The following is a 14,021-nucleotide window of genomic DNA, read 5'->3' as shown; positions in this document are numbered from 1 at the left end:
TCCCTTACCATTTAAGCTTGTGATGAACAAAACTGAGGCATATTTCACATAGCTTGCTTTTGCTTGATACATTAACTATAGTCCTGAGAAAATGTTTTTTAAAGCAACCACTTACAGTTCCAATCAGTTTTTCTTGTTGTTGCTGTGTGTTTTCCCTAACCCAGTTTGCCTGGCTTTTGCTCATTCTTTTTCATAAAGTCTATGTCTAAAATGGCACAGTTAAGTTTCTATTTTGCTGGGGTCTTCTTTCTTGACTCCTTGAAAGTTAAAGTGGTTAGGTCGCACAAACCTTCCTTCACATCTGCTGTATAAATAACTATAACACTATATAAAACAGTCAGATGAGCCATATAAAAATACTTTTTACCATATCTATTTATTATCTTTAATCATCTCCTTCAGCTCCGAATATCACTGACTTTGGTGGTTAGCATTAGCTTTTCAGACATATAGTCTGAAAGGACAGCATACATTAATATTCAGTCTCTGCCATACTGTATTACATGTGTAAACCTGAAAATGCCAAATAACTTCTTGAATGTTTGATCTGTCCCAGCTCTAGAACAGATCCCCTTCAAGTTGTCAGTTTCAGAGCAGGTTTTACATGCCATGGACCATAGGCCAGTATGGAGCATAGACGTTATTTTAGTATTTTGGGTCCATTCTGTACTGGATTGAATGAGATATGGAGATTTTTTTTTTATCAGTTACATATCCAGGAACTATGCCCTTTAGCTTCTAATTAGGTCAGGGGCTTTCTTTTTAGTCATCTGATGAACCAGTGATATAATGTAGCTGTTCCAATTTGTTACTGTCACCAGGGTCACTTCACCAGATGAATTTGTACAAATTACCCATCCTCTTCTCCAGGTCTATAGAGTTAAAATCTCTGGCCATAGGGCCTGGAAGTGTGTATTTTAATAAGTCCTTAGGAGATTCTAATGCTCATCTGGGTATGGGAATCACTGAGTATTTCATTCCCTGAATGACTTAGTCATGGACATGAACACATCAGTAAAAAGCAATATTCAGCAAAGTGTCTCCAAAAGAAATAGAACAGATTAAAACTAACCATGAAATAGGTCTAAAGCCACATAGTAGATACTTATCCTTCTGTACAATAATAATAGCTGTTGACACTTGTACAACATCTACTATGTCCAGCTACTCATTCTACACACATTTAATCCTCATATTAGCTCTAGAAGTTAGGTAATATTATTTTCCCTATTTTATACATGAGAAACCTTAGGTTAACAGAGGTGAAATGACTTGCTCAAAGTCCCACTTCAGACACATGACAGAGACAGAATTCAAATCTATATCTGTTTGATTTCAAGCAAGAGCTTTTACAAGCACTGTACCACATGGTTTCATGTCATCTGTGCACCCCCTGCTGACTGATCATATTTCCTCTACATTTTCAGTTCGTTACTTTGATCCCTGCCTCAGATCCCTCAATGTGGGGAATGGGAGACTGACTCCTAGTACTATGTCCAACAACATAAAAAATTCCCAAGGCTGAGGCTTACTTGTTATTCTTAATGAATAACAAACAAGTTATTTAGTGTTCCTCACTCTAATCCTACAATGAAGCTGCAGCAAGATGAGAAATGCTAATATCAAACTAATTACTAGGATTAAAAAGAAAAAGCAACATAAAGAATGCAGGAAATGCGGTAGAAGCTATGGGGGGAAAAAAAGGACAGGCAGTGCTTTATTCAGAATCGGCGTGTGTATTTGCATTAGACAGGAAGAAAGCTTACAGCCAGTCCTTCCTGCTTCTACTCAACAAGTTCCCCTTTCCCACTCCCATCACATTATGTGTCAGTGCCATCTATAAATGTCCAAATCACTAAGGTTTAAATGCTATTCATATTACCAACTGAATTCCCTTGACTTCCCAGTCTATTTTAGCAGCTGTACATCAAAACAAATATAAGTTAGAATTTTCTGCCACCAAGTGGTAATAATGCTTCTTTGCACCACTGGGTAAGTTTCTTCTTACATATTACTCCTTTGCATTATTAAATTTTTAAACGTGTATTTGTTGAATACCTACTATATATCAGAAACTGTTTAGAAATTTTTGCTAAACAAATGTTATATTTGCATCCAAATTCATTCTTCAGATTTAGAGCAGAACTTTTCACATGAAAGTGATCCAAATGAATTTGTAACTGTTTAGTCATATACCATTTAACTATACTAGTGGTTCCCACTGAGAGGTAATTTTGATTCCACACTACCAGCAGTCCAGGGTGCATTTGCAATACCTGGAGACTTTTTTGGTTGTCACAACTAGAGAGGGGAACTGTTATTGGCATCTAGGGTGTCAAGGCCATGGGTGCTGGCAAACATTGTACAATGCACTGGAAGTCCCCCACAATAAAGAATTACCCAGCCCAAAGTGTCAAAAATGTTACAGTTGAGAAATCCCAGACTCTACCCATTGGGTGCATGCAAAGAGGAGCTGTGTGTTATAAAACTGTATGACACACTGTAGCTGCAGTCATTGACACGTCAAGATCTACAATCCGGAAAATCTACAATTATACCCATTCTCAAATGAACAGAAAACTGTTTTCTGGCTTTCCTGGTACTCTTACCTCTTCTGTGTCATCCAGGGTATTAATTTGTAAGTCATCTGCCTCAGACCTTAAAACCATGTTTCAGATTTATCTTTCCCGTGTGGTTGAGCTGCAGCCAATTGGTTCACGAACCTATATTGTACACGTCTCGTATAGCAAGTTGTCCAGAAACCAAATGAACTCTATTAGTGACCTGAAGGCACTTCTCCCTTCATTCATTTCACCAACCAACAACTTTTGAGCACTTACCACCTGCTGGACAGTGATGGCTCTTAAGGCATTGAGATAAACTAAACAAAGTCCTTCCTTGTGTAGAGCCCAGGAGGATGTAGACAATAACCATGTAAACAAGCCAGTGAATAAAGTAATTGGCAATTGTGAAGCACAGTATGAAGGGTACAAAAGGCCCAGCTTGCTCAAGATCTATTTTCGTGGGGTAGGCAGAGAAAGCCATTTGAGGAGCTTATGTGTTGAGCTAAACTCCAGCGGATCAGACAAAACAAGTCAGACAGGCAAAGAGCCAGGAAAAGAGTGTTTCAGGAATTGGGAACAACAAACCTTAAATTAGAAAAGAGCAAATGAGAAAAAGCCTGCATAGTGTTAATATAATATTAAGTTTCCAAAAAAGGATTATTGCCATAGGCATGGTGGGTTGTGGAGCTGCCTTAATTTGGAATGACTGGCACAACGAGTATTAAGGTCCACACATTCATCTCTAAAAAATCTCAAAGAAGTATAATTTTTCACTTTCTTTTTTCCATGAACACCATTTGGATGTGCTAGTGACCTCTAACAAAAGAAGGAGACATCAAATTAATGATTTGCCACCATGAGGCTGTGCATTCATGAAGAGATGGACGTGATGCACACAAAGATTCCCTTTGCCTGGATCCTTTCGCTCTGATTATGAACCTGTCCTCACCCTCCATGCTTTGTCATAAAAACTGGGGGTTGGAAGTGATGACTCTGGTCATCATGTTTAATGATGTCTTTAAAACATAAGTCATAGTTTGAAATCCAGGAATCATATCAAATATATTAAATATCATTATATTTTATAACATTATAAAAATAAATGATTATGTAATTTGAAAATAAACATTAAAATATGTTGAAGTTTGCATTTGTTTCACAAATTCATAAATTAGTAGGACTTGAAGGACTGTAGAGGTCAACTAGGGCATTCCTTTCACCGTCAGAAGAGATTGTAGGGTTTCAGCTTCTCACCTAGTATCCCACAGCTAACTTGTGGCAGAGCCAGATTTTAGTTTTCAGTTTGCTCTTCTACAGAACCCAAGCTGCTTCTCTGGTTAATTTGGTCAATTGTAAAATTTTATCTTAATTTTTTTAAAGTTATTATAAAGTTAAAAAAAATACCGACATTTTGTTGACATTATTAGAGAGGGTGAAAGAAAAAGGCAAATAGCTATATGGAAAAGGATGCTATCTAAACAATATCTTCACAATGAATATGAATCTTGTCAGCCTTGCCATACTTTTCCTATTATCATAACTCAGCTAGATCATAGTTATTTATGTTATTCATTAAATACCCAGAACATAGCATAGTACCTTACATATAGAGGTCACTCACACATACCTGTTTAATGGATGAATGTGTGCATAGCTGCTTGAATTCAGCATGTGACCATTTAAAGAATCAATGCTTTGAAGTTAAGACAAGGATTTTAATTGAGTCTCATTGAGCTTTACCTGTAGCAACTTAGATGTCATTGGGAAATATAAATCATGGCTGTCTTAGTAGATAGTCTTGAAGTTTCTTTTCCCCTGGAAGAGTTTTGCACCCCCAAAAAATATATATTTGGAGATGCTGTGTTTTGCTCAATTTCTCCTACTTATTTCTTTGTAAAACCATTTTTTTCCCTTTAGAAAATGCCTTAAAGAGGTTTTTAATCATCCTCTTAGCATGTTAATATGGTACTTTAGCACCTCTCTTGTAGATTACTTTCCTTGGTATTTTCATATTCAAGCAAATGTATTATTTGAAAAGTGTTGCCCAGATAGGATACTATATATATCCTAAAATTCAAATGGTTTATTAGTGCTTTCTTGGCACCTGAATCCTATCCTACAGCAAAGTCTTACCCTGGTGTTTCTTCAGGAGTCTTATCACAGTCTCTACTGCAGGTGTGGATGGTGTAGTCAATCATGCTGGACTGTGGATGCCTCATCAATGGACTTCTGAGATCACCACCATTATTTTCTCAACTTGTTTGCCTCTTCCTCCACCAAGGATGTATCTGTGGGAATGTTAAAGCATGACTCTCATGACAAAATGATTGATAGCCACAAAGTCTAAGAGTGTCCTCAGACAACCTCTAATAGACACTGAGAGGCTGAACACACCTAAAGTGTCTATGATTTGTCTTGGAAGACAGAATATTAAGCAAATTAAGTTAAAATGGCACTATACATATAGAAAAGATTATTTATATATATGAGACTTAGTTCACATATATAACTATGAGATAAATATTGTCACATTTAAAAAAATTAAATGATAATCAATTTCTAATTCTTTTCAAAATACAGTTTGGACATAGTAAACAATCAAGCTTAAGAAGTTCAGAAGATTTCCAGTTAAACAGTTTCAATAATCCTCCAAGACAATATCAGGTAAGCATGAAGTTTTAAAGAAATAAGACTAGTTATTTGTAATATTTAGAAACTCAAACTATGTGATTATTTAAATGAAAATGAACTGTTATGATATTTTTCTCAATATCAAAATAATACACTAATTCAAAAAAATATTTATTGAGTAACTACCACATACCATGCACTTTCTAAGTACTAGAGATATAGAAGTGAACGAAATGGATGAAGTCTTGCCATCATGGAACTTAGAGCCTACATGTTAATTGTAAAAAGTCTATCTTACTAATGTGAATTCTCCATTGTTGTTCTTTTCCAAGTTGTTTGGGTTATTCTGTTTCTCTGCCTTTCCGTATAAATTTTAGAATAGATTGTGTATTCCAAAATTGTGACTGTGTTGAATCTATAGATCGATTTGAGTAGAATTGTTGTCCTAACTATATAAAGTCTTCCAATACATGAACACAGCAAAAAAAAAAAAAAGTCTATCTTACAAAAAACATAAAGAAGAGAGTAAAAAACCCCACCATTGAGAAGTAAAGACTACTTACTGTTTGCGAATATTCTGCCAGATGATTATATGTATGTATATAATTTTACATATATTTTAATATTATTATAGAAATGTGTATGTCATATTATATAAATGAGTTAACAAGGCTTATATAATGAATAATAGTTTTTTCACTTCACAAAACATATACTCATATTAATTTTAATGGATGTACTATATTCCTTTGTACAAATAAATAATCCTCTATTGATGGACATTTAAGGTTTCTTTTTTTTCACCATTATAAGTAGGACTACTATGAATATACTTGTCCATGTACCTAATTACATCATTAGGATAAGTTCTTGAAAGTGGGATTTGACTATCATTTAGTTTAGGGTTTAGGTAGTAAGATTTGGTTTAGCTATATATCCACCCAGGACTTCCTGCATACTTGCTGAGTCTCTTACTTTTTATGAAAAGTACATAGTAAAAGCAATATCCTCATGGTGGAAGCTCATGTGCTGGAGAAATATCATTACATTGAAGCTAGCCATTCCTAAATTATTAGCAAGTATAAAATCAAAACTGGCTCCATTTCTTTGTAATGGAGTGGAAAAGCCATAAATGAGGGCACATTTGCTTAACTTTCCATTTCCATGTGCAGAAGTGCACACCTCTGACCTGCCCAGTTGTTAAGGTTGTGTCTTGTTCTAACACTTTCAAGTAAAATACAAGCAATGAACATCAAGGATTAGATGTTTGCTCTGAACTTATTCTTTTCTCAAGAATTAACTTTTGAGTCATTAGTCCTGGTGATGTGAAAATTACTTTTAAAATCTGGAGATAGTATGCATCCCCTACTAGATAAATCATCTTAATCTTTCATAGCTATCATTTCTGAAGTGCTTACTAAAGAGAGAAAAAATCAGAAACTTATTCCAAATGAGAGATTTATCATGAACATAAAACTAAGATGGATTTCTCTTTTCTCTGTCTAGAAAATAATGAAGAGGCTCATTAAAAGATATGTATTACAAGCCCAGATAGATAAAGAGAGTGATGAAGTGAATGAAGGTGAGTTGAACACAGGGACAAGTCAGCCCCTGAACATGAGCCAGGATCTGGGGCCTGAAGCAGAGCTGAGGGAGAGCTGGAGAGATGGGCATGGGAAGGGTGAGCTTCAACAGGAGAAGACAGAATCTCGCCAACCATCAGTACTGCTACATACTGGGGAAATAGGCTATTTCTCCACAGTTGGGGGCAGATGCCACTTGCTAGATAAGTAACTGCAGTCATCTCTTGGTATTCATGGGAGGTTGGTTCCAGGACCTGTGTGGATACCAAAATCCATGGGTGCCCAAGTCCCTTATATAAAATGAAGTAACTACTACAGTCTACCCTCTGCCTCCGCACACATAAAACCTGAGGATAAGGAGAGAGAACTGTGTTATATCCGTGGGGGGCTTGGAGGGAGAAGGAAGTGGTTGGGGATAGTGAGGGTCCATTGCCCCCAAACCCTGTAACATTTGCCACCAATGTTTCCCTTCCACTGACTTCAGGAGGACTACGTTGTAAGTTTTCTCTATAATCTTTTCACTAACCAAAATACTGAGCTGAGAAAATAGAAACCTGCCCCCATTAAAAAGTGATTTCCTTTGAAAGGATTCAAAATACAGATGTGTGTGGCATTAAGGCTGATTTCAATCTATCCCAGAATCACTAGTTTCTCTGCATTATGTATTTGCAATTGACTTCTTATCACTCTTGTTTTGCAAAGGGGAACTGAAGGAAATTAAACAGGACATCTCAAGTCTCCGCTATGAACTTCTTGAAGAAAAAACTCAAAATTCAGAAGACTTGGCAGAACTTATTAGAAAACTTGGGGAGAAATTATCAATGAAACCAAGTCAAGAGGAAAGCAATAGATAATGCAAAGTCTTTCTTTAAAATTCATATTTATTTGTCCACTTGAAGCCATGTTATTTTCTGATTTATTTTTTTAAGTGCCAATATGACCAGCTTTTAAAGAAGAAAAAGTTCAAAGATAATTGGGTCATCCTATTATTTGGAACTCTACTATTTAATATTTTTGATGATCAAATTTCATTATTCAGGCTAAAGGTTGCAGATTATGATGAAAATTATGCCCAGTTGTTTGGTGCTTGTTTTGTAAACTGCTTTCTTGGGTACAATTATTGTGATGATGTGATAGCCATGTAGTGTCTGCCTGGGAATCATTTTAGCTGACAGGGCAGACACACCATATTGTGGTGTTTCCCCAATGGAGATTTCAGGTACCTTCTTGCCTGCTCTGTGGATCCTTGCTGGTGACTTCCAGACTTGAAATCTAGAGAAAAATAATCTTGCCATTTAGAGAATACTGTTTAATCATCTACCCTTCTTAGCCCCCACAGAATATGATTGATAATATCTGTGCAAAATGGGGTTAAATCTTACCTAAACTTTCTGATTTATCTCTTTGAAAATGTTACACTTACCAGTGAAAAAGTGTTTCCTTCACTGAACTCTGGAAACATAGTTCAGTTCTGTGTGTCTGTGTGTGTGTCTGTGTGTTTGCACATGTGCATGTGAAATACTTGTCCTATATTCTTTTGCAGTCAATACAGATACTCAAAAGCTCTTTATATTATACTTTTTATTGTACAATGTACAATTTTTTATTTTATGGAAAAATTATTGGCCAAATAAGAACACTTTATTGGAGAAGTATCAAAACCACAAACAATTATCATTATTTGCTGCAATTATAGCACAATTTTTGTGCCATTTCCAAGGGGCTTTACAGATGAATTCCTATGTTTGGCCTCAAATGTAAAGGAAAAAACGTGTTGAGGGAACTTGCAAATACTTAGTATGTCCTACCCTCCTCTCAAAATATATAAAACAGGAATTTGAATTCATGAGCATTTACCAAGAGGTTGCTATTACTTACTGATGATGTAAGGCCATATCTAAAACAACTAAAAGAAAGAAATGAAGGTTCACTATTCAGCTACCCAAAGACTGTCAACATATGGATGATGCTGAGCATTGACTGGAAGTGCTGTTTTAAATTCAAGCAAATTTTAAATTTCATTTTAAAGATAAAATGGTCACAGAGAATCTATTTAGCCCCAACTTTGATTTAGTTTACATCAAAAAACTTTTATGTAACCAGATCAGAAAATATAGCTGAGATTTTTATATACAGTGATTTTGTGTTTATGGTTATTACTTATTGAGAAATTATTTAGTGATACAGAAAAGGTCTGTTTTCAAGTGTTTTGTGACAACATTTGAATCAAAAATTTTAAAAATCAACCTCAAAACCAAATGCACTATCTGCAAATTAAAATAATATAAATGCATAAAGCTTGTGTTTCATGCCATGCAAGAGATTGGCCTCCAAGCCAAGAAATGCTCTATGACAGCAAATGGGCTTGACTCCAGAAGATTCTGGAAAAGTATTTAGATTTTTCAGCATCTTTTAAGTTGGGTTGACTTGACAAGATGTAAGTTTTAGGAAATGCAACAGGCGTGATGATGAGTTCCTCAGTAAAAGCCACTGCCATCAAGTGCCACCTGTTATTGTTCAAAATTAAATGTCCTGAAGTCAACACATTTTCCTTGAAGTGCAGCTGAATTGACATCTCTTCTAATTTACTTTTAATTGGAAGATGAAAAGACAACTCAAGCATATTTTAAGAAAGGCTTTAAAAATTCCAGCAAGAACTTAATTCAAGGCATATTGGCAAAGGATTGTCAAAGCACAATGATCCTTCAAATATCTCAAGATGACTGGCTTTAAATCCTGTATTCATATTGCAGTAAGCTTAATCTTTTAAAATTAGGTGGTTAAGAAATTTAAATGTGTTTATCCAAACTGCTGTCTCTCATATTTCTCCTCTGTGGTTTGGTGCTTTCTGGAAGTTTGGGTACCATAAGGAGGACAGAACAATGATATCTGGTGCTCTGGCCTTACAGCTACTCCCTGAGGGCCAGGCCCTGCCCACTCCTCATGGCAGACCTTCCACCAAAGAACAAAATGAAGCCCTTGGTTTTGTACATCACTGTCTAGTTTTACTCTCTGCTGTTCTCATTACTCTGAGACTGAGACATAACACAAATTCAATATGATTTTACTAGGAATATAAAATAAATCACCAGAATCTAGTCTGCTTAAAACTTTGCCAGGGATTAAAAGGAATAAAAAATGTGTCTGACCTCAAGGAACCTGCAACAAAGTAAAGAAATAAGACTTAATACAACTATAAGAAGTGTTTATTGAGCACCTACCATGTACCAGGCACTGTGATAAATGCTTTCCACGCTCTATATAATTTAATCTAACTTAATGCTTACAACATCTATATGACGTAACTATTGTTACTATCCTCATTTTAGAAATGAGAGAACAGAGGCTTTTAGTGGCTAAGTAACTTGCACATAGAGCAAGTGTCAGAACCAGGAACAAAACCTAGGCCTGCCTCTCAGCAGAGGCCTCACAGTTACCTGGGATCTTGAACAGCTATTTTGGAGTGTGGTTGTCTCATTGTGAAGCTTATATTTCAACCTCTAGGTGAGGAAAAATGGGCTGTATCTGAAAAGCCAAAATTCCATTCTATACCCAGTACCGAGATACACAATCATGTTAATCAAGAAAGGCTAGGGGTGGGCTTCCCTGGTGACACAGTTGTTGAGAGTCCACCTGCCAGTGCAGGGGACATGGGTTCATGCCCCAGTCCGGGAGGATCCCATGTGCTGCAGAGCGGCTGGGCCCGTGGGCCATGGCCGCTGGGCCTGCACATCTGGAGCCTGTGCTCCGCAGTGGAAGAGGCCACAGTAGTGAGAGACCCACGTACCGCAAAAAAAAAAAAAGAAAGGCTAGGGGTAAAAAGAATATTTGGCTTCAAAACAATTGCAGATACAAAAAAGAATAAAAGATAGAGATGCATATTAAGGGTTGGGGATAGTGTGAGCAAGGCCAAGAGTTGGGCATGAGTGTGGGACACTAAGGGAGAAATAGTGAATTCAATGGCTGTGACTTGGTGAGAACAGATTGACTTTATTTGGACAATCTCTGCCACCCATCCAGCACTATTCCAGTATTAATCTTATCACTATGTGAATAGTAAAAGAAAACCAAAAACTAAAATTTTAATTAAAATGGAGAGACTATACAGTAGTATTTGCCAAACAGGCAGCCTGACCTACACGTGTCCCAATAGAATCACTGTCAGGACCAATTTCCAGCTTTGGGCCAAGGGTTTTCTCTAAGTGCCACATTCTAAATATGGCCTGCATCTATTCCAATTCTAACAAGCAGATACAGCCTCCTTCTTCACTCTGAAACCGTCCCTTGTCATTGTGTGCCAGGCAGGGTTTATGAAAGCCATGGCAGCTGTCCCTGCAGCTCTGTTGAGTGGTGCTGGGTGGGAGGTCCTACACTGTAGTTAGAGTCTCTGCCCTTCAGTGCAGAGGGTGCAGGTTGAGTCACTGGAGAACAAAAAAGGATGTGAGTTCCTGACACAGACCTCTGTGTTGTACTCTGGAAACTTACCTGAGCAAGTTAAACAGAGGTTGTGTAGGAGCACAGCTCGGCACCCTACCACTGGCAGAAGTTGAAAATTCAGCCAAACATCTGTTACCGTACACAACATTGACTTATATTCTGAGTCTTTACTTTTACGTGTGACTAGCTGAGGTTAGAGATACACCACAAACTCTATGAAAGACCCAGGTAATTAAGGCAAATGTATTGTTTTTCTTGAATCACTAGAATGATTGCTTGAAGTTTCTTCTTTACTCTATTTACAGCAACAACTGTAAATGTTTCTATAGAAACTTTTAAAAATACTTCTCCAGGATGAATATGATAACACCTATTCACAAGTCACAAAAAGCTTTCATTTTGGAATCAATTTTTGTAGAAATGTTGTACAACTGAGTAAATAACTAGAAACTCTGACCAACTGTATGATAGACTTTTTCTATATTAGTGCCACTTGTTAGATAATTTATCCAGTGTAAGTGGATCATAGGGATATTGATCCATGTTTTTCAAACTCTTTGAAAATGACAGATCAAATAGCCCACATATTCGATGGTAAGGGGAGTTCTACATACTAAGGAGATTACATAAGTCACGGTACTAAAAATTAGTTTTTCAGATTCATCATAGTCATAGTACACCCTAAGTATAATGTTATCGAAAACACTGAAGTAAAAACCAAAAGAAAATGGGTATGTACAGAATCTAAGAATGCTTTACCTTTCTGCTTTCTCTAATGCCCTCTCTGAAAGCCAAAGGCTTTTGTCATTGTCCACTGATAAACTGTAGGAACAGTGTGTAAAAAGTAGGCAGACAGGCATGTCCTCTAGTAAATGCACAGAACATTACTTTTTTTCCGAAATCATTAGAGGAAGCCTTGATGATGACATTCGAGAAGTGAGTCTTGAACTTCACAGCCCTGCCTTTTTGTCCTCATCATTGTTCATGAAAATAGACGTTCATAGCACCACAAGAACAGACTCAGAATAAATTAAGTTTACTAATTATCATGTCTGAGACTAAAAGTACTATGGCAATGCTCTGCTTGTGCCTTAACCTTTCCAGTATTTTGTGATTCAGTCATCTGACATTTACCTTTCACTCTTCCTCAGAAAATGTACTCTCAAAATAATTGGAAAAGGTCAAATTTCAGTGTTACCTTATATTTCAAAAAATGTTAACATGTCATATTGTCACTACTATTAATATGTAGAAGAATATATCTATACATACTAAACATATATATAGTTTGTCATTATACTTAGTCTATAAACATATAACACATATATAATATATGCATGTTACGTATATATATACACACATATATGTGTGTGTGTATATATATATATATATATATATATATATATATATATATGATCAAAGACATTTTTCAAAGCATAGTAATGATCTTAGAATAAAACATTATGCTTACAAATCTGGATTTTATTTTTGTTTCTTTTCTCACTTGTCCTTTCCTTTCTTTTTTCATTTCAATGATTTCAACTTTTTTTCCTAGTCTCTATATGTTATCTACCTCTTCTACTGAGTTCTTTTCAGTCTAGTAGCTCAGAGTATAGGATCTAGAGCCAGAAAATATGGGCTTGAATCCCAGCTCTGACAATTACCAGCTGTGCATTTTTCACTAAATTGCTTAACCTTTCTGGGTCTCATTATCCAAATTCCAAGGATTAAAAAAAAAAAAAGCTAACATCATCTTCTGCATAAAATTTCTGTGAGGATGAAATGGGTTAATACCTCTTAGACTCAGAAAATCGTATTTGGCACATATAAGCATTCAGTTAATGTTAGCAACTGTGGAGAAAGGATATGGCTCTCAAATTCCTTTTTCTACCCTGTCTTAAATCTCCCCGTCTTAAACCTCATAAAATCTTATGACATTTAAGTTTCAACTCATGTTTCCCTGATTGGTTGATATACAGTGTCTGGAGCATTGTGCTGAGAAGGAATCTGGGTGAGGCCCCTGTGGAGAAAAGGAGGAAAGAGAGATATAGAGACAATTAACAAAGCTTGCCATGCACATGGGAAGTTGGCCCTCATGCCACATATTTGCCATCCTTGAAAAAAAGGAATCATATTTGAACAATATTTAGGAAAATTTCAAGGCATATTGGTTACTTTTCACTGTAATAATTTTATTATCATTTTAAAATAATATCATAAGATGGTTTAGGGCAGGTACCATATTAAATTCCACTCATAAAACTTTTATTTAAAACCTATTATATTCATTGCAATGTGCTGTGTACCAGTGCCAATAGCAGTACTAGAAACAGAATATAGAACTGACTTATAATCAGTAGTTTGATGAGGCCTATTTTAATTTATTCATCCTAGAGAGCTATACAACACTTGGGAAGAAATTCTTCAGCATCCACAAAGTAGGAAATGAAGCCTGGACTCATTTGTGTTAGGTTCAGTTTACCTGCTAGGGTTTGTGGTTTCTTCTCATTTCTTAGAGGACATACCAAACCCATGTAAGGAAATCTTGGCATTCCAGATTGATTTCTACCTCCTTCTTGGAGGGTAAGCAACATGACTCATTCACTTCATACTTTTGTTTAATAAGATAGTTATCCTTTGGCTCAAGAAGTAGTAGGCAGTAATGAATTGATCACATGCCAGATTTTTTCTTATTAATTCATTTATGGGTCTAGCCTATTGAGTTTTCTCAAAGACGTGATTCAGTCGTCTTTCACGATTGACTAAGAGGATACTGTTAGTCCTCGGTTGTGTCATTAGTTCACTC

The 14,021-nt window shown here is 36.2% G+C and overlaps 1 protein-coding gene across 7 annotated transcripts in view; it reads left to right on the top strand.

Annotated features, from left to right (window-relative positions):
• TRPC6 (transient receptor potential cation channel subfamily C member 6) overlaps positions 1-7,847 on the top strand; it is a 129,705-nt gene extending 121,858 nt beyond the window's left edge. For 6 of the 7 annotated variants that reach the window (XM_082628697.1, XM_082628694.1, XM_082628696.1 and 3 more), the window contains 3 exons: positions 5,145-5,228; positions 6,702-6,777; positions 7,481-7,847. In XM_082628697.1, the coding sequence (XP_082484823.1) occupies positions 5,145-5,228; positions 6,702-6,777; positions 7,481-7,632 (312 nt within the window). In that variant the 3' untranslated portion in view covers positions 7,633-7,847. Of the gene's footprint in view, positions 1-3,374; positions 3,621-5,144; positions 5,229-6,701; positions 6,778-7,480 lie in introns of those variants that run through there. The other variant, XM_082628701.1, reaches the window with a different exon arrangement.
• The last annotated feature ends 6,174 nt before the right edge of the window (positions 7,848-14,021 follow it).

This window comes from Mesoplodon mirus, assembly GCF_964341445.2.
Source record: "Mesoplodon mirus genome assembly, chromosome: 7".
NCBI lineage: Eukaryota > Metazoa > Chordata > Mammalia > Artiodactyla > Ziphiidae > Mesoplodon > Mesoplodon mirus.
Note: the sequence above shows the minus strand (reverse complement) of the source record. Positions and strands in the feature narration are given on the sequence as shown.